Raw genomic sequence first — 25,050 nt, 5'->3', positions numbered from 1 at the left:
GTCGAAATCACAAAAAATAGCAAAAATAGGCTATGTCCCAGAAAAATGCCAAAACTGTGTAAAAAATATTGGGTTTCTGACAAAAGTCTGGTATCCCCTAAAAGATGGGAAAATTGTGATTTCAGCCCCACAAACCCTTTTTTGATAACATTTGCAGGGAAAAACCCAGATGCTTTCATTTGCGGCCAGTTTTTCCAATTTTTCCCCCAAAAAACTAAATTTTGCTGTATTTTGGCTCATTTCTGTGACCCCTCCAGGGGAATCCACAAACCCTGAGTACCTTTAGAATCCCCATGATGTTGGAAGAAAAGGACGCAAATTTGGCGTGGATACCTTATGTGGTCAAAAAGTTACAGGGGCCTCAGCGCGCACTACCCCAAATAGCCCAAAAAAAGGCGAGGAACAGGAGGGGGAAAAGGACTGGCAGCGAAGGGGTTAATACAACATGGTTTCTGTGATTTAGACCAATCTGGCAAGATTGCATCTTACCTGTTCTAAGCTGCCTGCTTTGCGGTGAAGAATGCGTGCTAGACATCTAACACTTCCATCAGTCATGCCAACGGATATCGATACTATGCTGGACCCGATAACGGCCCATGCTGTGTGTTGTCCCCAGCGGCTACCAATCCTGATGATGGCATTCATTGAGATCTCACAGACGCAAATTGCTACTGCTGAGGTACGAGAGGAAATAACAGGCATGCAGGTAACATCCGATACAAACATTGCTGATGCGACCAATGCTGAAGGCAATGCTTCTCATCTATGTGCGGTGAGTCTTCTAAACGAGGTAATCCAACTTTCACCTACAACGGTAGACAACTTTTTGTCTACAGGATTAGACGATTTCATGGTTTCTCCACCCTCTACACTAACGGCTACCAATCCTGATGGCGGTATTCGTTGACATCTCTCAGACGCTTCCTGCTGCTGCTGAGATACGAGATGGATCAACAGGCACACAGATAACAACTGACGTGAACATTGCTGCGGCATCCCATGCTGAAGGCGATGCTTCGCACCTCTGTGCAGTTAACCTTCTAAACTAGGTGCTCCAACTGTCACCGACATCGGTAGACGATCTTTTGTGTACAGGAGTAGATGATTTCATGTATACACCAGACACATACACTGACTTTGATTCGGCTCACAGTTTACCGGAGAAGCTATGAATTTGGCCTCCATATTTTCAAAGCAGAACAAAACTTGGAACTCTTCCTAAAATTGACTTTTTTCTCTAAATTTGAAAATACATGGGAATTCAATCTGCTTACAGTAGAACTATTCATATAGAACAGACTTCTTTGAACACTTCAAGGGACCCATTGTCACCTTATTTACCACTATTTCATTTAGTACCATGTTATGAAATGGCTTTGGTTTTTGAATAATTGTCAACCATTTCATCATATGTATATATTTCTATTCATTCATATTGCATTTATTTCCGATATATGCTTCGAATGAAAAACTGCTTTAAAATGTACAATACCTTTGCATTACATCTTTAGCAAAAGGTTTTTTTAAACAAAACTTCTTTTAGTGTGCTTTTACAAATGTTTTTATTTGCAACATGTGGTACTCAGTTTAATGTTTAGCATTTAATATTTAGCATTTAGTAACATTCACCTAATTTCGAGGAATTTATGGATGAGATTGCTCCTCCCTTGGCTAAATCTCTCTATCTACAATTTAGGTATGGGGTTTTATTGTTAAACTCCTACACATGTAGGTGGGCTGGGGAAAATGGAACGGATTCGTGTACCATGTGTCCCCTTGGGGCTAGGGAAGATATTCCCCACATTCTTTTTTTCTGTCCGGCTTACAAGAAACCAAGGACCTCTTGGATCAAACCCCTTTGTAGGAATATGGGGGTTGAGTCATACAAAGTAGCTGAGCGCATATTAAAATTTAACTCCTCCCAAGTAATGGTATATGGTATAAGTAGATATTTATTCAATGTGTACCTTATTAGGAAACGTTGTGGTCATAAATTATAATCGCAGAAAGAGGAACTATGGACTACTCTAGCTACCAGATTATCCTCAAGTCTACCTCACTTTTAATATTACTTATTATAAGAATTCTGGCTTTTAGCTAATTTAATGTGTTATTTATATTTTATTTGGTATTGCTTAATCATGGATAAATATCCACCTTTATAAATTGTATGTAATTTGTTTATCATGGACTTATGTATTGTGTTTTATGAATCATGGACTTATGTATTGTGTTTTATGTGTTGACTTTTATGGCTATTGTTAGCCGAAATAAAGTATTGACTGACTGACATTTAGTATGATCGTTCATTCGAAAGTGGAGTGGGTGCTGTATTCCGCTTTAGGTGTCCGTATATTGGTTTCCCTGAAACATGTCCTTATATAGGCACAATTCGCATTGCCCTTATATAGGCATAAGATCCCAGTCCTTATTTAGGCATTAGCCATGCTATCCAAATACAGCCATGGTCACCTACATCAGTCCACCCCAACGTCACAACGAGTTCTTAGAAACCAGACCCGTAAGCTCTTGGGAGTTTCCCCTAGCACAGGATTATTGATTTCTCCAAGAACTCATTCATTATGCATGAACCGCTATTCCTTAAGGGTTCATTCCGGACATCTTCCTCTGCCCGACTTTACGTCAATGCTAACATTCCAAAGCACCTACCAGGTATAAATATACCTTCCCTTGCCCAAGCAAGTAGGAGGAGACCTCGACTTTAGAGGAGCCCATGTCCCGGCCTGACATACTGATAAGAGATGCTGTCATCCCTGCTCGCAGAGAATCCAGCTTCCAGTGTTCTGACTCCCTTCGCGGGGTGTTAGAATTCGAGACCCGGAAAGAGATTCCCACCTCTCTCATTCTCAAGGTATGGAACTGACTAGAACCTAGAGGGACACTTGGCATACCAGACATAGCATACCATACTATAGCTTACCATACAATAGAACACATCACTTACTTCTTACCTTGCACTACACTTAGGTTAGGTACACTGGGGTAGAACTAGTTAGAGAAGCATCTTATGAGTACTCACATTTTTAGCTTATGTTATTTATGTATATGAATATATGTGTCATAACTAAAAGATAATGCTAGCGCAGTATTATTTCTTTCTACTGCTTACGCTGTACATATTATATCTCGCATACTGTCTTATGATTGTAACAGCTCATATCTCTTACACGAGAAACAAGACTGTTCAATAAATCCTTTTATTGAAACGCCCGTCTATTCTTTCTGTGCAACTCTGAAGAAACTAACCACGCACGATTAGCTGAGTGAAACTGTTATCTGTTGTTTCCACAGTTCTGAGTGTGTTCCGATTCTAAAGGGAAACAAAGTTGTCATGTTTATGCGGTTGGCAGAAACTACTCCCTTCTTGTTTACAAGGAGTTTCTAGTGGCCTCTGAGTTAGCTGGCACAAAGAAATTAAGTTTAATATAGTCGATGGGGGCATACTGACCTCAGTCCTATGCCAAATCTATAGGGTATATTATTCCAACGCGCAGAGCCAATTAGGGAAATAGGAACTACACTACACCACTATCGTGTTTACCGTTGGCTGCTAAAATCCTAGAAAAATCTATCAATCAGCAATTAACCAGCTACCTGGAATCCAACGATCTCCTTGATTTCGCTCCACACAGTTTTAGATCATGTCACTCCACGGAGTCAGCCCTGGCCACTGAGGAGATCCGCAAACAAGTGGATAGTGGGGGAAGAGCCATCCTCATCTTACTGGGTCTCTCAGCAGCGTTTGATACTGTCAACCACCAGGTATTAATATGCAGGCTGGAGAGTTTAGGAGTTTGGGGAGGGGGGCGTGGGGGGGCCCTGGCCCTACTTAACTCATTTCTCACTGGCAGGGAACAGAGGTTGTGTTGGGGTAACCTGACTTCTGAGGCCTTTTTGCCTTCCATGAGGAGTCCCGCAGGGGTCAGCCTTATCATCGACCCTGTTTAACATTTACGTGACTCCTCTGGCTAGACTGATCAAATCACATGGCTTTGCTCTGATCTCGTACGCCGATGATACACAGATAGTGATATCTATACCCTCTAATGCGGAAACAGTGGGGAAAAGGTTCCACAATTGTATGAAACATCATTGAATGGATACATTCCAGCTTCCTTAAACTGAACAACGAAAAAACGGAGGTTTTGGAATTCGGAAAAGTTCCCTCCATTTGGAGTACCTCATGGTGGCCAGAGAATGCTGGGTAGTGCCCTGTAGCCACTAGGAAGACAAGAAACCTAGGTATTCTGATCGATGACCAGCTAAACATTGCTGGCCAGTGTAACTCCCTCACCTCTTCATGCTTTTTCCTGGTCAAGATTTTGAGTAAGGTCTTACCCTTCATTACTCAAGACCTTCGCAAAACGGTGGTAGTTGCACTGATCCTTTCCAGAATCGATTATTGCAATGTGCCATTTCTAGGCATTGACAAAGGTCAAATGTTGAAACTTCAAGCCTTGCAAAATGCTGCGGATAGGCTGCTTCTGGACATCCCTAAATACCACCCCATCTCTAACAGTCTTAGTGAGCTTCATTAGCTCCCGGTCCAGAAGCGCATCGAATTCAAAGCACTTTGCTTTGGGTACAAGGCACTGTATGGAGAAGGGTCTCTGGACCTTCAGCAATTATTTCACTGGCATATCACGCGGCGTGAACTCAGGTCGGTCAATAAAGAACTAGTTCAGGTCCCAACAATTCGTAGAGCTAGATGGGGGGGGGGGGGAAGAGAACCCTCTCCTATAGGGCAGCCAAACTTTGGAACACAATGCCAATCTCAATCAGGTTACAACCTAACAGAGTTCTGTTTAGGAGAATGATCAAAACCTGGCTGTTTCCAACTATATCTACCTAATTTCTGTCCACAACATACCAGTTACCACTTCTATTACAGCTCAGCGCCAAGACACCTCAGCAATAGTTGCACTTTATAAATGTATCACTCACTCAATTCTTTATTGTTAAGATGAGTCTCCTGAAGACAAGCAATGTTGACTCTAAGACGCTTCAAGAAGGATAACCTCCTGTATCATTTAAGGTACGTGCCCAGACATTCCAGGTAAGTATCTTGAAGTTACTTACCCTCCATGGAAATCTGGCATCTATGAGATTCACACCCTCCACCATTGCGACATACCAACAGTGCTGCAAAGAAAACTGAAGAAGCAAATGCAAAACTAGAAAACAATCTCTCCCTCCCCAGGACAAACATGGTGCAACCATTATGCTATACAAGTCCACATGTATTAAGTGCCAGAACACCACAATAACCCAAACCTACTCAACTGGGATAGGGACCCCAATTCTGTACCCCCATCTATCCTGGACCCTGTCTAAACCTTAGGCCACTAAGCATCCAGCAGCCTCCCAGAAACTGAATTTGCCGCTAGATTCATGGACTTGAACCCTGAAATACAAAGTTAGAGCTGAACAAATTAGTACATGAAATGCAATATGCGTCCACACTGAGGCCAACAGAAGTCAAAGCGGGCCAAAGCTACACCAAACCTACACAACAGTGAGACTTCTCCCACATCAATAGCTCCGAAGATCCGACTACTGGAGCTGGAACGCCCAGACCCATATAGCCTTGACACAACATCCCATTTAAAGCAGGAAAGCACAGAACAATAAAATATACACATCATTCAGCAGTGAAATTAGTCTCGGTCACCACAGTTACTAGATCATTCGGGTGTTGTGCACCGGAGATGCCAAGGTGAAGTCCTGCAAACCGGCCTCCACCAACCGCAGGGGCACCCGTGTCCACAACCTGCATAGTAAAATTGTCCTGTATCATGACCCTGTATGAAGGCAGCCCCCCCCCCCCCTGGGCAGCCCTGTCATGCACCATGATTCATCGAAACACCAGGGTGACTTCATGCTGCCAGTCCATGGACTGGAACCTTTTCCCACATTTTCTACCCAGTCCCAGACTTCCTGAGGCTGCTGAAAAAAGTGGGCATTTCCATTTGAGATGGCCATGAGTTTAGATGGGTACAACATCTAGTTCAGGTTCATAGCGCTCAGCTTCTGTTTGACTCCTAGGAATGACATACGCTTCTCCTTAACGTTCCCTGGTATAGTCAGGATAAATGTCAATGGTGTAATTATCAAATTTGGCATTTTATGTTGTATAGCCACTTGAAAAATACAATTTCTGTCCCTGTAGGACAGTATTTTGGCTATATGGTCCCGCTGGGGCCTCCAAAGGGCAGCAGCACCAAGGCACGGTGGGCTTGTTCCATTACGAATAGCTCCGAGAGGTCCAAGGGCGCCAACTACTGTCTCACCCATTGTTCTAAAAAGTGTTCCGCCAAGGAGCCGTCAACTCTCTCCGAAAACCACAGAAAGTGAAGGTTGTTGAGTCGGGAGCGGCCCTCAGCATCCTCCACCCAGGCCTTCAATACCCTCATGACGGTGGGGCTCAAAGAACGGCTCATACAACCTATCCGGCAAGGCCAAGGCTCGCTCCATATTCCTTTTGCAACCCATACTAGATTGAATATTAACACTATTGTGGCATTTAACTGCGCAGAAAATAGCCATAATGTACACTGAATTTGTGTATGCTGCCAAGTCTTTAAATTTACAACTGACTTAGTGCACTCGTTCTACTTACACATACAAGCAGGGCCACATTTTACTATTAAATGCTCGCCGCTAAAATCCGATGTAATCAAGAGTCTGAATCAGTGGCGGCTGGCACGGATTTTATTTTATTTTTTAAACGAAGAAAACGTACCTGATTGCCACATCCCTCCTCGTCTCTCCTCCATCCTCTCTTCAGGCCGTAACAGGGAAGCAGGAAGCAACCGGCTCCTAGGCTCCCCATAGCCAAACACAACGCTGCAATGCAGAGTTGACGGGTCTGAGCACCGTGGTCCGGCGCTCAGCCAGAGACTGGGGGCCTGGACAGGTTCTCCACCCAGGCTGTAATGTAGCCTGCGTGGAGAACATGCAAAGTGTGCATAAATTATTGGACGGCCGGGGACGACCGGCTAAGCATTCATGCATACTTGGAGTGGGCAAACCACTCCTCCCCTGCTCTGAGAGCAGAGCAGCCCCGTCCCACCTGCAGAGCTGAGGCAGCAGGACAACATAAAATGGCAATAACAAGTTATCATTTTATGTTTCCCTTATTTACAGTACTAAAGAGCAGTGAGGAGTCGTTCCTCCGCCTTAGTGGAGGAGCCGCCACCGGTCTGAATCATGTTAATTTGGCCTTTCACCCTTCGGGGGTCTGTGAAGCAGAGTACCACTGTGTAATTGTAACATCTGCATTTAAAATGCATATAGATAACTTACCATTATTATTCAAACTAGAAGTAAACAGAAATGACAAGCATATTGGAGTTAGCACCCAAGTGACATTAGTTCAGCCTTGTACCAAGCACGCACTTTGCCGGTAGAAGTAACTATAAGCATTCCCCTAGGAAACTCTAGAAACAGGCTTATAAGAAAATGAATGACAATATTTGTAGAAAAATTGTTCGAGGGGCCCTTTCGGAAGGCCCACGAGGTCGAGGTCAAATCAAGGCAATACATTAAGCTGTGAATTGCGGTGGTTAGCATTTGTTCAGTATATTAATGCTATCTAGTCGAAGATTAAAATAAATATTCTTATGCCTCAAACTTACTGAAAGCAAGAAAATTGAGAAAAAAACATACCTTCAATGTTAGAGGACCAGTTTTCGTTGGTGACCTATTGACAAAAAATAACAATTAAAAATGTTTATGTGAAACATGTTTATGTTATTTAAAGAAAAGGCAGCAGGTTGGAATTAAATACTTTTTGCTACAGTAACACTCTTATATGTTCTGGAATAAAGAAAGGGCAGTGGTGAAGATATTTTGTTTAATGTCATTTCTGTTAAAGGCTCATAGTCCTAATTCAAATGCAGGACAAATAAATATCAATAACACATAAAACTGTCCTTGAGAGGCGTGATGGCAGGGAACATTTACTAAAATAATATAACTGTATTATGAGGAACTATGACACCTCATTACTACAGCGATATGTGATAGATCCAGCGATGGATCATGTGCTTACTTCTACCGCATAAATCTGGAACCTCCCGTAAGAACGTTCCTCTTACCACTACATAGCCCTATACTGCCTCATAAATGTGTGAGGGGTGAGACGGATGAAGAGCAGATGGTGCAAGAGCTATTGGCAAAGCCAGTATGTTTTAGCTATGTTGTACACCAGCGAGTCTGCTGTTTAGCATTTCTAAGAGTTAGTGGGGTAAAGGAGAGTGGATTGGAGTGTCGTAAAGCAGAGTAGAGTGGAGTGTTATGGAGTGGCGTAGAGAGTCGTGGAGTGGTGTAGAGTTGAGTGACGTAAAGTGGAGTGGCAAGTGGAGCGGTGTAGAGGGTTGTGGAGTGTCACAGAGGGAGTAGAGTGTCAGAGTAGAAGGGCGTAGAGTGGACTAGAGCTGAGTGGCGTACAGTGTCATAGTGGAGTACAGTTTTGTAGAGTGGAATGGCAGAGTGTTGTGAAGTGGTGTAGAGCATAGTGGAGGGGCATTGAGGGTGTTGCATAGTGTTATGGTCTGTCAGAGTGGAATGGCGTAGAGTGGAAGAGTAAAGTAGTGCAGCATACAATAGAGTGGAGTAGAGTGGCATGGAGTTGCGTAGAGTAGTGTTGGTAGAGTTTGAGTGGAGTAAAGTTTAATGGAGTAGAAAGTCACAGTGGAGTATAGTTGAGTGTCACAGAATAGAGTGGACTAGAGTGAAGTGGCATAGAGTACAGCGTGCAGAGTACATTGAAGAGTGCACTGGTCTTGAGTAAAGTGGTGTAGAGTCTGTTGACGTGGATTGCAGAGGCACAGAGTAGACAGCAGTGGCAGATTACAGTGGTGTAGACTAGATTGTTTCACAGTATAGTGAAGTGGCACAGAGGGGAGTGCTGTAGGGTAGAGTGGTGCAGGGTAGAGTGCAGTGAGAGAGCAGTCTTGCAAAGCAGATTGTCGGAATGCAGTGTCAGAGTGCAGTGGCATTTAGTACACTGTCGCAGAGTGCAGTGGTGCATAGTAGAGTGGGGTAGAGTACACTGGCATAGAGTAGAGTGTTGTAGAGTAGAGGAGAGTAGAGTGAAGTGGCGTAAAGTGCAATGTCCGAGTGCAGTGGTGCTAGTAAATTAGAGTGGCGTAGTGTGTAGTGGCATAGAGTGTACTGGAGTAGAGTGCATTGGCGTAGGGTAATGGAGAAGAGTGCATTGGCACATAGTGCAGTAGAGTGGCCTAGAGTTGTGTGGAGGCATAGAGTGGAGCAGAGCAGAGTGGCATAGAGTTTTAGTGTTGAAGAATAGTGTCATAGAGCGCAGTAGAGTGGCATAGAGTGTATTAATGTAGAGTATAGTGGCACCAAGTAAAGTGACGCAGAGTGCAAGAGTGTAGAGTGGCATAGAGTGCAGTGTCAAAGTGTATTGGTTTTGATTCAAGGGGTGTAGAGTTCATTGGCGTAAAGTGCAGCAGCATAGAGTGCAGCTACGTAGAATAGAGAGGCATTGAATGCAATGGGGTAGAGTGGAGTGGCGCAGAGTAGATTGCAGTGGCGTGGAATGGCAGAGTGGAATGGTGCAGAGTGGAATAGAGTGGCGTAGAGCGCAGTATCGTAGAGTAGACGGATTCAAAGTATAATGAAGTGGCATAGAGTGCGAAATGTGCAGTGGTGCACAGTAGAGTAGTTTGGGGCAAAGTTTACAGTGTAGAGTATAGTGGTATAGACTAGAGAGACGTCGAATGAAGTGACGTAGTGTGCAGTGTAGAGTGCAGTGGCATGGAGTGGTGCACAGAAGAGTGGGATCAAAAGGAGTATGCATGGTGTGGTAGCGCACTACCATTACACATAATACATCTTCATTTAAAATGATGGTTACATTTGCACAGACATACTGTTTCACTGACATAAGTATATAGTGCACAAATGATAATGTATGGCTGTCATAACCTCATGTACTGATTTGTTTTGATCAAATTGGAATATTTGTTTCTACCAAAATGTGCTTCATTTATAATTTTCATATTCTGAAATATCTGCACAGTTCATTTACAAACATTTACATTTTGTTTTGTGCTAGGAAAAAAACAACATTGTACAGCACACCTGAAGCCAGCATGATTGTAACATAAATCATCTCCCTTTTAATTCAGAGAAACAAAAAAAAATCACCAAGCTTCTTGGAAGACAATTGACCTCTGTTTTTTAATGCACAGCATATGTGACAATATAAGAACAGAAATTCACTACTGATGGAAGAATACAGTAAACAGGGTTTCGGCAAAGAAAGGGCGGGACTCAAGATGGACATCCTAAAGCAAATAAAGCCAGCAAATAGAAAGCAAGCCAATGTGAGTTACAAACCACTAGGCTAATGGTAAGCAACGAGCAGAATGCATGCTACGGAAGCTTTCTGAATGTCCCCAAGAGGTCGTGAGCAAACCAGACAGTAGTGCTGTCTAATAGGCCTCGACCTAACAGTTGAGATACACAGCAAATATAAGAATATAATTACCCACGATTACAAAGTCCACAATCCATCCAATTGCCACAATATGAAAAATATCTTCAAGTGGCACATAGCAAAGTTAAAAATAATAAATACATCTCACTGTAAACTCTCTTTAAGTACTGCCAACAGAATAGACTCTATCCATCCATACCTAAGAGGCCTATCTAAAGTGCAGTGGCCAAAAATATGATTTTTTGTAAAGCATAAGGTGTGATTGCAATGATAGTTCTAATAGAAAACATCCTTGCAACTACAACCAATCTTTGCAGCCGTAGGGAATGGCCCCTATTTCACTACACTTTGTGGGCAAACATGACCTTTTGTCATACCCTGTTCATAATCTCATACCTCGTAAAGAAACTACCTTGAAGCAGCTTACTTGTCCGCTTATGAAAAAACCTACACCTGGTTAAACTTCTTGGTAGGACTCAAGTTCTTTTTCATATAGAATCACACAATTGAACCAAAAATGTACACCCTAACCTTGGTAGGACATTGAGCAGTACAAAAAGAAATCTAGTCCTTCCTCAAGTATGTCCTGTATGCTCAGCTTTTATTGCACATTCTCTCAAATATCCTAGGTATGAGCATTATTAAAACTCGCATGCACCAATGATGAAATAGTAGACCTAATCTACTGACCAACTTCTGCATCAACAGTGAAAATAAAAAAAGTGATGGGTGGTCTGCTTGAATTAAACTTAGTCACTGGTGATTACTCTGTGTTGCAATCCGGTCCCTCTATTGTTTGCCTACCATGCCACCTCAGACATAAACAAGTCAGCCTTGGTTCCGCTCTATTAATAAAAGGTCAGCCAGAATTGTAAAGCCAGATCAACTCTGAACCAGAACATAAAACTCCAGACCAGTTTCCGCCATCCCATGCTTTCTGTGCTACAAGGCTCAAGCTCTAACTCACGGCCAGTTTTTCAGTAGGCTGAAACCTTTTGAGTTGCTTGCATTTCTGTCTGGTGGGGACCTGCACTTCAGGAGGGACTGTTCCTATTTGAGCAGGACCAAGAAGGAATTGCATATGGGGATTAAAAGTCTCGGTCTAGTGTGTCATAGTGAGTAAAATACCGATGGTCTGGAATACAGCCCAAGCAATCATCAGTGGCTGAAATGAATTCCCTTTCTCTAGGCAAGAGGAATCAGGAGCTTTTTAAACAGGTCCTGCACAAGTACTCCCAAACATAAACGAGTATAACTGACTAGTGTGCAGTTCCTAAGTGTGGGTGGGAGCGTCTGTGAAGAAGTGCCCTCACACACCCCGAAGGATGTCATGCTTCATCATTTGACCTGCTTTTCATCAGGCTGGCGCTGCAATGCCAGATGGGCACCAGCGAAGGGGCTCTTACACGGAGATCTTTTTTTGATGAAGCAGTTAGGTGCATGTGGTTGTGTGGACTAGGTAGTGTAGTGAGTGCGAGATGGTGATTTAAAATAGGTCTAGGGCAACCCTATTGCCTAAATTTTATTCCTAGTGTGCACTAACCTAACTAAAAGCAGGTAGCCCTAACTGGATGCAATGGTCCTAAAGGGCATGTGTGGTGCAAAATGTCGACATGTTTCTTGCCTATAGTAGCCCCTAACGGGTCTAGTGGCAATTCGTAAGGACCAAGAGTAATTAGAGAAAGTGTCTCAGCTCTAACACTACTGCAATGCTGGTTCAGGAAATGGCGAGATGGAGTAGTTACCAGCTTTGCATGTGAACAACAAGTCCGATTAACCTAGTATTCTGTGACCCCTTAATTAGTGGGTCTAGGATAACAGGAGCTTTTCAACAGAGCACCTCGTTGCTCACAACGGTAGGTGGCGCGGCAAATAGCCGTGTTCCTACCCCAGCTCTGGTTCCCGCCATTTCCTGAACCAGCATTGCGGTAGTGTTCGAGTTGAGACACTTTCTCTAATTACTCTTGGTCCTCACAAATTGCCACTAGACTTGTTATGGGCTACTATAGGCAAGAAACAGGCCTGTTCTTCCCATGAACCTTCACAATCTTGTGGGTGTATAAGGCTCCCGCAAGTCTCACGAGGGCTCCGAATGGCTGGCTGTTAGAATGTTAGAAATGAAGTGGCCGCCACTACTGTTTACTGTGAATAACTGGAGGTGTTGTGAAAATTAAGTAAACACACTACATAAAGGGGCAGCAGAAAGACATGCTGTCCCTCTAGATTTAGAGAGGAAGTGTCTAAGGGATAACTACTGTGAAAATAATAAATGTATATTGTTTATAGCTAATGTTTATTATCTCACAGGACAGTCTTCTGTGACGCCAATCCTTATCGCGATAACATCCGCCTATGGAAGCGTTTTATAGACGACATCCTCATCTTTTGGACAGGAGACAGCGTGAGCTACACTGAGTTTTTTACCTGGATTAATAACCTGAATCCCTACTTACAGTTCACTATAACAGCGTCTCCAACACAGATTGCCTTCCTTGATTTGACTATTAAGTTGACACAGGGTCACTTCTCAACAACCATGTACAGGAAGGCAACTGACCGCAATAGCCTGTTACACTTTCAGAGCCACCATCCTAGATCACTCAGAGAAAATTTGCCCTTTGGGCAATTTCTAAGAGTTAGGAGAAATTGCAGCACTTTAGATTCATACAAAAGTGAATCAGCTATCCTGGCCCAGAACCTGAAAGCGAGGAACTACCCACAGAGGAGCATCACTCTGTCTAATAAACGTGCCCGCAACAACAATAGAGAAGGACTCCTTGAACATAGAACCGAGCCAAGTGTTTCTACAACACTAACCTGTGTCACTACCTTTACACCGGTTTCTACACAACTGACCCGCGTGTTAAAGAAACACTGGGATATCCTTAATACAGGAACTTTACACCTTGAAACACCACGCTTTGCATACAAGAGATCTAAGAACATTAAGGATATTCTCATACGCACAAGGCCTAAACCCGAGATCAAGTCCCTACAACGCACACTCTGGCAACTACCTCCTGTGAAGGGACACCACCCTTGTGGCACATGTAGTGCTTGCACCTTCACTTCAGTACATAAGACAGTCACACTGAATAGCACTTTTGTTTGGGAATTGAGAACCCACACAAATTGTAACACACCAAACTGTATTTACCTACTTATCTGTCCTTGCGATCTCTACTACGTGGGGATGACAACACGCCCCATCAAACTGCGCATTTCTGAGCATCGCAGCAGTTTCCGGTGCCACAAAAATAACACCAAACTTTATGCTCATTTTCACGAGAAGGGACACTCACCGGACTCGGTGAAATGGCTTATTTTAGAAGCCAATCCCCTTCTTACTAAATCGAGCCTTTTCGCAAGAGAGCAGAGATGGATACACCGTTTATCCTCTGATACTGGGGGACTCAACGACGATATCCCGTGGAGCTCGATAAGAACCTGAGCAATTCTACACTATACCAGGAGCATGACCCCCACTGTTGGTTGAGACTTCAGTCCCAACAAGAGACCTTCACTACTGTATATTGGCATACATTCCCAGACACGATATATACCACCCACATTACCCTCCGAGTGGTACCACCAAAACTCACACTGAGTGCTTTAAAAATAGCCATCTGTCTACTGGTTTTCCCAGCTAATATGCTACTGTGACTATGAAGTTAGTGTTCAACCCTCCGTTTTAAGATGGCCGCCACATTTACAATCTTTCCTGGTCTACTGGCTGAGATCACACACCAATCCATGATGGCCGCCATTCTACCACAGTCCCACCTCCACCTCCACCCCCGCCCACAGTCACCTGACTTCGACTTCCTCTTTTTAAGCACACCTTCCTGAGGCACGAGTCACCTTCCGGACTCGGTGGAGAGGGTAGGTCAATACGGCGGACATGAGCGGCACGCAATGTAAGTAGATTTACGCTCTATCACATTGCCGCTAACTTTGAGCTTCACCTTTTCAGGGACCTGCTTTCCCCTCTTATTCCCCCTAGTAGTTAACTTGGGAACGCCAGGCACACTTAGGTCCTCGACTGGTAACTGACGCTTCTTTTTGAATATACTCTCATTCATCCCAGTCGCACCGATCGGTCTCCTTTGGTGACCGTTCTTACTAACTTGCGGCGGCTTAGCTCCTTCCGCTTATCATGGTAGGGGTTTACAGGACATGCCCCCGGGCTTTTGCAACACCGGCCTCCACCCATCCCTTAATCCTCTGCATAGGATGACTGCACGCACAGCTTAGACCACGTATAAACATGAAGGCTCTCCAGCAGACTGCCTTTCACGCAGTTTACTTTCCTTATCCACGGACATCAAGTCACAACACTTTATGCCTACAACCTTGGAATTGTGTTGTTTCTTTATTTATTTATTTATGTATTTATCTATGTGATGCAATCGATACACTTTACAGGTTGACTGCCTTTATATCTCCATTGTCACCTCAATGTATATATATTTCCTACATCTAAAGGATAAGCTTGCCATTACATTAATACATTAGACCACAACTGTACTGCCTTACTTAGTGCCTGCTCTTAATTGTTGTTTTACCCATATCATTCTTTGGTCTCGTGCGCAGTTCTACTTTATGAGAGATTCTAGCTCCATGTACACCCACCGAGTACTGCTGCTGTCTTAACTGTTACCGAATAGGGTAAGTCAGTTCCCGCGTATTCCCTACTGCATTTTTTAATCGTCCACACAGGTGAATTGGCACTTCTAGTTCACCTTTGGGACACATCACGAATGTACTTGTTGAGTTGCTAAAAATATTTCTTTTGGCTTTAGGAAACCACCACAGTTTCTACATTTAGCATGGTTGAAGAGTCACCTATTGGCTATATATTTTTCTGTACCAATGTGTCAACGGTGTTCTACTCTAACTGGCATCATTTCCCTTACAGGTAATACCAGACACTGACAGGTACTTCAATAGTAGTCATCATCTGGTGTGACACGACCCAGTTCAGAATACTGTTATTATTAGTTTTACTGTTTTGTAGATAGTGTTTTTTTCTTAGGTCCTGAAGAATCGCGAGTACACACACTCATAGCGAGAAACATGTTGACCATCTTTTAGTTCACTCACACATGAGACATTATACTCCGTTGAGTGCCACCTTTTCACGTTTTTAATCAGGGAAGAAGGCCCCAAGAATAAAATTGATTCCCAGCTGGCACTTTAACCCTGTTTTATACCACATAGTCACATCTACACCACTTAGGCCCCCTCACCCGCACTTCACCATACGGCTGTCGGATTGAAGATCTCCGACAAAGTGCCCCTTATAAAGGGAGCCCGTCGGGCATTGCACCGCCGGCCCGACGAGGAGCTAGCCCATATGATGAAGCATGACACCTGCAAGGGTGTGTGAGGGCATTATTATCCGACAAATGGATTACCAATTTCCAATACAAAGTGGATACAATTGGTTCTAGCCTTTCACCTGACTCTTCTCCCCTCTTTCCACTTTGAGGAACAGCGGAAACTACCTTTTTGAGCTTGTGAAAATTAAGTAAACACACTACATAAAGGGGCAGCAGAAAGACATGCTGTCCCTCTAGATTTAGAGAGGAAGTGTCTAAGGGATAACTACTGTGAAAATAATAAATGTATATTGTTTATAGCTAATGTTTATTATCTCACAGGACAGTCCCTGCATATTATGCACACCCGTTATACAAGAGAGAAGTCTCAGCAGTGAGGCGAGTCTCTCTCCCAACACCCTAGTACACACATCAGTCATCTGAGAGAAAGGTCTCAAATGATAGTCCAGTCCATCCACATACCTACGCAAACCCATCATTTGAGAGAGAGGTCTGACGGGAGAGGTCTGTCGCTCCCCATACACACTACTACGCACATCTGTCATCAGAGAGAGAGAGAGATCTGAAATAAGAGGCCAGTCCTTCCCTCATCCACTACTATGCTCACCTATCATCTAACAGAGGTCTGAAAAGAGAACCCAGTTCATCGACACACACTACTACGAACATATGTCATCTGAGGGAGGTCTCAAAGGAGAGGATAGTCCATGTACACACCCTACTACGCACACCTGTTATTTGAGAGAGGAATCTGAAAGACGACACCAGTCCATTGACACACCCTACTACGCACACCTGTAATTTGAGGGCGAGATCTCAAAGGAGAGACCAGTCCCTCCCCACTCACTACTACACACACACACGTCAGCTGAGAGAAATGTCTCAAAGGAAAGGCCAGTCGATCCCCATCCACCCTACTACGCACGTCCGTCATCGGAAAGGGATTTCTCAAACGATAGCCCAGTCCATCCATGCATCCTACTATGAACACTCATCATCAGAGAGAGGTCTCAGCAGAGAGGCCAGTCCCTTCGGATACCTTACCATGCACACTTGTCATCCGACAGACAGGTCTCATCAGAGAGACCAATCCCTCCCAACACTCTACTACATGCACCAGTCATCCAAGAGAGGGGTCTCAGCGGAGAAGCTAGTCCTTTCACACACACTACTATGGTCAACCATCATCTAAGAGAGAAGTCTCAGCAGAGAGGCCAGTCCCTCACACACACTACTATGCACACTAATCACCCTGAGGAGAGGTGTCAGTGGAGAGGCCAGTCTCTCCTTAAACCCTACTATACACTCCTGTTATACTCTAGAGAGCTCTTAGTGGACAGGCCACTTTCTTCCCCAATAAAGTATAAGCAGGGAGGGGTACAGAAAATATGTCTGAAGATAGAGAGGCCTCAGCAGAGAGGAATATGGGTTTGCGCCTTCTACTACCCCCACATTCAAGACTACAGGACTGCTATCCATGAGATATATGCTAAACGTTTGAGCTTGCGAGACTCTCGCTAAAGTCTAGGACTAGTCTAGACTAGGAAGGCCAAAAATCTTGGGGTATTAGTGGACAACAAACTCACCATGGGTGATCAAGTAAGCATGGTGACCTCGGCTTGCTTTATGATTCTTAGAATCATAAGGAAAATCAAGATTTTCTTGACCGAGAGCAATCTCAAGACAGTAGTCATGGCCCTTATAACGTCGCATTTGGACTATTGTAACAGCCTATATCTGAACATACAAAAACAACATATGTATAGGCTCCAATTAGTCCAAAACGCAGCGGCCAGGCTGCTGTCCGGAACACCTAAATTTGTCTCTGTGAAAGGAGAGCTTAAGAATCTACACTGGCTTCCGATAAAACAAAGAGCTCGCTTTAAGGCACTCTGTATTGTTTTTAAGGCCATCAATGGAATTGGTCCTGAGTTTCTTTTTTTTTTTTTTTTTTTTAAACCTTTATTACAGAATGCAAAAGATATACAAAGATGGGCCTACAACCTTCGGGCCGGCCGCTAGCAAACAGTAAGAGCATAAAATACAGTTAGTAAACACACTCTGCAACGTGAGAGAGATCGCAGGAGTTGAAAGAAGCGTTGGCGGCCACACCGTCCGGACCCCCCAAATGGCGGTTCCATTTTTATATAAGAAACAACAAACAAATCCACAAGGCAGCAAAAGTCAAAGCAGCAGTACGAGCTCTCCTGGGGAGGACCCTACCGATCCACAGGAATAGCGGGGGGGGAGGGCCGGGGCGGAAACAAAGTGGACTCAGTTCCCAGAACCAAGGCGACAAGCAGACTAGGGAGACGGGGCCAGTGCTAGCTCAGGCGTCAGTGGCGGGGTACAAAATCCCGCCACGGTAGGAGTTCCAGGGGCACCACACTTTCACCCATTTCCCAGGCTTACCTCTCGCTACATACACTACCTTTTCCCCAAACATACACCAATCCATGTTGTCCTTCCACGCCGAGACCGTTGGCGACCTCTGGGAGCCCCACAATTGCGCTATGTCACGCTTGGCTACCATATATCCCAGAGTCACCCACCACGTCTGCGGCGCTGAGTAGTCAGTCGGCTCCCACACATTCAGCAGACATCTCCTCGCCTCGGGAAGCAGAGTCACATGCGTGACCGCCTGCAACACCGCATGCAAACCACGCCAGAATCGCGCCACCTCCGGGCATTCCCACAGAATATGGAAGAAGGTCCCTAAAGAACCACACCCACGCTTACACAACCCATCCACGGCATATCCCATACGCATCAGACCCGGCCCCGTGACATAGACCCTTTGGAGTATTTTGAGCTGGACGAAGCGAAGGCGGGCCGGTATGGCCACCTCTTTCGGGGAGGCCACCGCAGACACCCAGTCTTCGTCCTCCAGCTCCAATCCCTCGGCGACCCACGCCTCACGAAGGCTAGTCAGCAGTCCCGAGCGATCGTTGATGAGCTTTTTGTAAATTAATGAAATCGTGCCGTCCGGTACATGCCCATCTAGCACTCTATCTTCCAGAGGGGAGTACTCCGGGATGGAGGCAACATCCGGGAATACGGAGCACAACGCGTGACGGACCTGTATATATCGAAAGTACTCCCTATCCTGCAACTGGAATTCCGTCTGCAGCACCTCGAACGTTTTGAATCCCCCCCTCGTCCAGAGATCGCCCAACTTGCTGATGCCTATCATGTCCCACTTCTCAAAGCCTTTCGAGGTCCACAGGGAGCCCAGCCGCTCAGATGCATACAGTGGCGTCGCCCGGGTCAACCAATCTTTCCACCCCATCGCCAAGTTCGCCGCGTGCCAGACCCGTACCGCGACCCGCGTAGGGCCCGTCAGACGTGCGTCGAGCGATCTAGAATAAAGCGCACGATTATAGTCACCACCCGGCAGTAACAGTTTATCCATTTCAAAGGCCGGGTTAAGAGCGGGCCCATAAAGGCCGTGGTTTATCGCAGCCAACTGGGAGGCCCAGTAATACCGTTTGATGTCTGGGTAGGGCGACCCCCCCGTCGTACCACGGGAGCGTCAGTTTCGCAAGGGCGATACGCGGCCTCCCCTCCCAGAACAGGTGTCGCTGCAGACCCTCCACCTCGCGAAAGTAGCGCGCCGGGACAACGTCCATCGTGTTCTGTAAAGCGTATAGGAAACGTGGCAGCGACATCATCTTAAACAACCGAGCGGTGAGAGCGGCAAGCGCCTTCAACGCGCCACGTCCTCCTTCAGGCGCTGGAGGGGGGGGAGCAAGTTCTGTTTATATCGGGCCTCAGCGTCCAGGGTAATAAAGATACCCAGGTACTTAAATCCCTGTGGAGCGACCTGGATAGGACAACCCCGCGGAAGGATAGGAGCCTCCCCGGAGAGGACATACACACAGGATTTAGCCCAGTTGATGACTAAGCCGGAATTGCGGCCAAATGAATGCAAAACATCCACTAGCACAATCAGCGATTTACGCGGGGAAGCGAGGTATAAAAGAATATCGTCCGCGTAAAGAGATACGCGATCCTCATACTCGGGGGTCCATCGGAGACCACGAATAGAAGGATGCCACCGCAGCCACTCCGCCAGGGGCTCCAAGGCAAGCGCGAAGAGGAGCGGCGACAGCGGGTAGCCCTGCCGCGTGCCCCTGCCTAGCTCAAACGGAGCCGACACTCTACCGTTCACCGCCACCTGCGCCAGCGGTCCGGAGTATAACAGTTTCACCCAACCAATGAATCCCGGGCCAAAACCAAACTTAGCCAGCGTCGCCCAAATATATGGCCACTCAAGCGTGTCTAACGCCATAGTGGCATCCAAGGATGCCGGCTCTCGTATGAACGGGACCCGCGCGAGCACCCCATGCAAACGCCGCAAGTTTAGCGTGGTGTTGCGATGAGGGATAAAGCCGTCCTGGTGAATCAGATCGCACACCACGCCAACCAGCCGATTGGCCAGCACCTTGGCTAGAATTTTGGGCTCCGCATTCAGCAGCGAAATGGGCCTGTAAGACGTGACCCGATCCCGCGGCCTCCCCTCCTTATGAATAACCACGATAGTGGCCAGACGCTGGTCCAGCGGGAGGGAACCCGCCGAGCGGGCTGCGAGGAACATAGCACGGAGATGCGGCGCCAGCGTATCTGGTCGTAGTTTGTACAATTCGATGGGAAGGCCATTAGGACCCATGGCCTTGCCGGAGGCGACCGAACGTATAGCAAGGGCAATCTCCTCGGATGTCGGGGTCGCGTCCAACAACACTTTATCCTCCTCCGAAAGGGAAGGCAGCGCAATGTCTTTAAGCAGGGCATGGGAATCCTCTTCCGAGCGGGAAGATATCGGGGAATACACCCCACGGAAATATTCTGCGAAGCAATCAACAATTTCTCCTGGTTCAGTGACACACACACCATCCAATTTCTCAATCGACGGGACAACTCGACTCGCTCTCTCCTTTTTATCCAGCCACGCAATCAGTTTACCAGCCTGATCACCCACATCATACAGTCTCCCCTGTTGCTCTCTACTGAGGCCCCTGGCTGCCTCCGTGACGAGGGCCTTGTAGTCCGCCTGCTTGAGTCGGAGAGCATGCAATTTATCATCCGTCACCCCACACTCCAGATCACCCTCCAACTCAGTTATCTCAGTTTCAATACGGGTCACCTCCTCCCGCTCGCGCCTCCGGGAATGGGAAATGAGGGATAGGGCCTCCCCCGGAGTACCGTCTTAAACGCCTCCCACAGAGAGACCGCAGACGACACAGACCCCACATTGTCTTCAAAATATCGCTCAAGAGATTTAACCAAGTCTGCGCGAATTGTGGGGTCACGCAGGTACCAGGGATTAATCGGGACCACCCTCCCCTCCCCCCTCGGGACAATGTCGAAGTGCAACAGGAGCGGGGAGTGGTCTGAAATACCCCGCGCCAAATGTCGTACCTCCCCAACCCTCCCCGCCTGTGCCGCTGGCATCAGAACATAATCAAGCCTCGAAAGACTGCCATGAGCCCCGGAATGAAAGGTGTAATGTATCTGCGTAGGGTGTTTCAGCCGCCAACAATCCACCAGCCCCAAGGTATCCAAGAGGCCGGATAACCAAGTTTGGGCACGGGGGAGATCCCTGGGAGGGTGACGATCCTCAGTCCCGGAAACTACAGCGTTAAAATCCCCCCCAACCACTAGAATCCCCTCCGGAAGGCCAAGGAGGAGGCGCCCCAGATCAGCAAAAGTCGTTGTTTGCAACCCTGGCGGGACATAAACAGAGACGAAAACAATCACTCTACCCTCCAATCTACCCACCAGCGCCGTATATCGTCCCCGGTCATCATGGAGCACCTCATCAACTTCCAACGGGAGCGAGGTTTTAACCATAATGCCCACACCACTCGAACCAGACGTGAAGCCCGAGTGGGCTATAAGGCGATAGCCCCGTCTGTTCATGGCACGAAAGGAGTTGCCGATGAGGTGTGTTTCCTGCAGAAATACTATATCGGGTGAAATTCGTTTTAAAAACTGCAGGACCACCCCCCGTTTTATCCTGTCCCCCAGTCCATTAACATTCCAGGACAAAAGACTCAGTCCCCTACCCCCCATCACAGCCGAAATCGATCAATCTCCCCCCAGAGAGCACTTTAGAAATAGCACAACAATACTTCTGCCTTGTGGTACAAATAAACAATACCCAACCCCAACCCAACAGCCCCAACAAAACTCCCCCCTCCCTGCACCCCTGCATGAGCCCAAACAGCCCCCCCAACTTGCAGTGTGCCTGTCGCCCCTATGTAAATTAAACCACTAAGACCCCCTAGAGGAGGAAGGAGAACCCCCTCGAGACCCCGCACCACCCCCAATGGAGGGGAAACGAGACACAACAGTCAAATGACCCTAAGCTGGGCCGAAAGTGGCATCCTCCGGGGCGAGCCCCCGTGTCAGTACCTCAGACCCGGTCCGGTGGGCACTCTCCTCCCGTCGCGCCCCCCCCCCCATCCCGACCATGTCCTCCAGACAAAGTGTCCAACCAGTTCCCGGCCGTTTCAGGACGGTCAAAAAAGTGAGTGCGACCATCCGCCTCCACCCGCAGCCTGGCCGGGAAGAGCATGGCGTATTTTAAGTTCATGCCTCGAAGCCGCCGCTTGACGCCCAGGAAACTCAGTCTCTGCTTCTGGACCGCCTGCGTAAAATCAGGATAAAAGTTCACCTCCATGTTCCCCAGCTTAATCGGCCCTTGCAGTCTGGAAGCTTGCAAGATCGCATCCCTGTCCCGAAAGTTGAAAATACGGGCAATAAGAGGCCGCGGAGGGGCTCCGACCTTCGGCCTGCCACCGGGAACTCTATGGGCCCTCTCCACCGCAAAGAATTTACTCAGTCCTCGAGGCTGGAGATGGGTAGAGATCAGGTCCTCCACAAAGAGATCCGCCGCCGACTCCTCCCGTCCCTCGGGCACTCCGATAATGCGAATATTATTCCTCTGGGCCCTGCTCTCGGAGTCCTCCAGGCGCCGATCCATGAGCGCACTTGCCTGACGGAGCCGGTGCACCTCCGTCTGAAGGGCCGCTACCTCAGTCGTGAGGCCCGACGCGGTGTGGGCCAAAGAATCGACCCGGTCATTTGTCTTAGAGAGATCGGCTCTGACAAGGTTGACATCGATAAGGACCGCGTCGAGTTTGTGTGCCAAGGTGTCGAATTGCTGGCCCACTGAGGTCTTCATCTCAGCAATGGCGCCCATGACGTCCTGCAAAGTCAGATCCGTAGGCAAATCCGGGGCATCCGGGGGGCACTCGGAGGACTTGTGCGATCCGCCGGGAGACCCCTTCGGGAGGGTGTAGCGGTCCATGATGTTGGCCTGATGTGCGGTGCCACGCCGGGTCGACTTGGCCTTTAACCGATCCCCACACTGCTTCGTGGCCATCGTCGTGTGTCTCGCACCCTCACCAGCCACGCAGTGGAGAGCAAGCAATCAAGGCCGAGAGCCCCGGGGGTCACCCCAGGACGGCAAAGCGGGTCACCGCAGGCAGGCAGGCAGGGTCTCCCAGCGAGGCCACCCCCACACAAAGAAGCGCCGTAATCCCACTTGCGATGATGGCAAGGGGACTCGAAAGCGAAAGTGAAAGTGTGGGGTACGCGACTCGCCAGGCCCAGTCCGCCGTTGTTGTTCACTTCGCCACTGGGTCGCCCCCAAACTCGAATCCGGGGTCAGGAGAGAAGTAGGCCGCAAACTTCAGTCGGTGCTCACCCCGGCACCCGGGGTCCGATTCGAAAACGGAAAACGGGTACCACCTCGGCTCAGGCTCACCGACACAGTCCCCTCAACCGATTCAGGATGAAGACAGGATAAACGTGGGAGGTTGCGGAGGTCCTCGGGAGCCTCGCACCTACGCGGCCATCTTGGTTGCGCGCTAGGCTCCTCCCGGTCCTGAGTTTCTTAAGCAAAAGTTCCACTGGTATGTTCCTGGTAGAACGTTACGATCTACCAGTGCTAAACAAGTGCAAGTCTCCATGTCAAAAAAAGTTAATTGGGGAGGCAGGAGTTTTACGTTTGTGCCTCGAGAGCCTGGAATGAGCTTTCCTTTTTTCTTAAGACTGCCCCGGATCTTCTTTCATTTCGAAAGGGCCTGAAGACATGGCTCTTCTCGCAGTAGTACACTTTCAGCTTCCCCAGGCAACCAGTACTTAGCGCCAGGACACCCAAGGGTAATCGCGCGCTCTACAAGTGCAAATAACATAACATAACATAGAAATATGCTGGCGGAGGCAGGCGTTTGGGTGCTCCCACTCTCACAAGAGTCTCACAGGTGCCTTAAAAAAAATATATATATATATATATTTTGTGTTGCGAATTCTTTGGTGCAGTTTGACAAATCTCCACAAAACGTACCAAAAAAGTACTAGTTTGCGCATGGAAAGTTCCAGAATGATCTGTCAAGCGGAATCAGAGGAAGAAAAGGGGAATCCCAAACCACACCATTCATTTTTCATAGCTTTAGATACAGTTGCAGCCTAAACCTCTAAAGGGATTTAAACCAAATTTGCCAGAAAACTAGATCCACCAAAGCTTTGGTCCACAAAGAGCGCTTTTGTGATTTGGTGCATATCCGTTAAGTAATTTTTCAGAAATTAATGCTCAAAAACGTTGCATATTTCACGCCGTGCAGGATCGGTGGAGCCAACAGATCTCCCGCTGAGACCAGACAGGCTGCCATCGCATCAACCAAGAAGTAGTGGTAGCCATATTAAGACACGGAACTCAGTCCAGAGTCCTAAAAAAAAATGCAAACAAAGACACATGGGCAGGGATAGGCCTGGTGGTTATGTTGTAATGTAGTAGAAAGCAACGAGGGCCATGCCCCCCCCCGTCCCAAGCCTTAAAAAGCCCCTGGGGCCCCATCCCCTGGGACCTAACTATTAAAAAGGAAGGGGGGCCGCATGGACCCCCTCCACGAGTCTAAAATGGCCCCGGGTACAGCACCCCTGTGGCAGAATTATAAAAAGAATGGTGGGGCGTTCGGCCCACCACTGTTGCTAAAATAAATATTGAGTATTGTACAATGTGCTGGCTCTTTCTTGTATAAGTAACAAGAGATTTGAACATTTTTAGGCAGGCACAGCAGCCCCGCCAATAGCCAGGCAATGACGGCGCTCAGGAGCCAGCCGACAACTGCCATCATAAGGAGGAGTTTGCTGGTCGGCAGGCAAACTACCCCCCCCCCCTCTTCCCTCCCCGATTGGAGAAACAGGGAAACA

The 25,050-nt window shown here is 47.1% G+C and overlaps 1 protein-coding gene across 2 annotated transcripts in view; it reads right to left on the bottom strand.

The window, feature by feature from the left end:
* Positions 1 to 25,050, bottom strand: part of WDR44 (WD repeat domain 44) — a 616,515-nt gene that overhangs the window by 465,898 nt on the left and 125,567 nt on the right. For both annotated transcript variants that reach the window (XM_085607883.1, XM_085607885.1), the window contains exon 2: positions 7,690 to 7,723. In XM_085607883.1, the coding sequence (XP_085464009.1) occupies positions 7,690 to 7,723 (34 nt within the window). The remainder of the gene's footprint in view (positions 1 to 7,689; positions 7,724 to 25,050) is intronic.

This window comes from Triturus cristatus, chromosome 5_2 (assembly GCF_964204655.1).
Source record: "Triturus cristatus chromosome 5_2, aTriCri1.1, whole genome shotgun sequence".
Taxonomy (NCBI): Eukaryota; Metazoa; Chordata; class Amphibia; order Caudata; family Salamandridae; genus Triturus; species Triturus cristatus.
The sequence above is the reverse complement of the archived record's forward strand: the minus strand, read 5'-3'. Positions and strand labels throughout refer to the sequence as shown.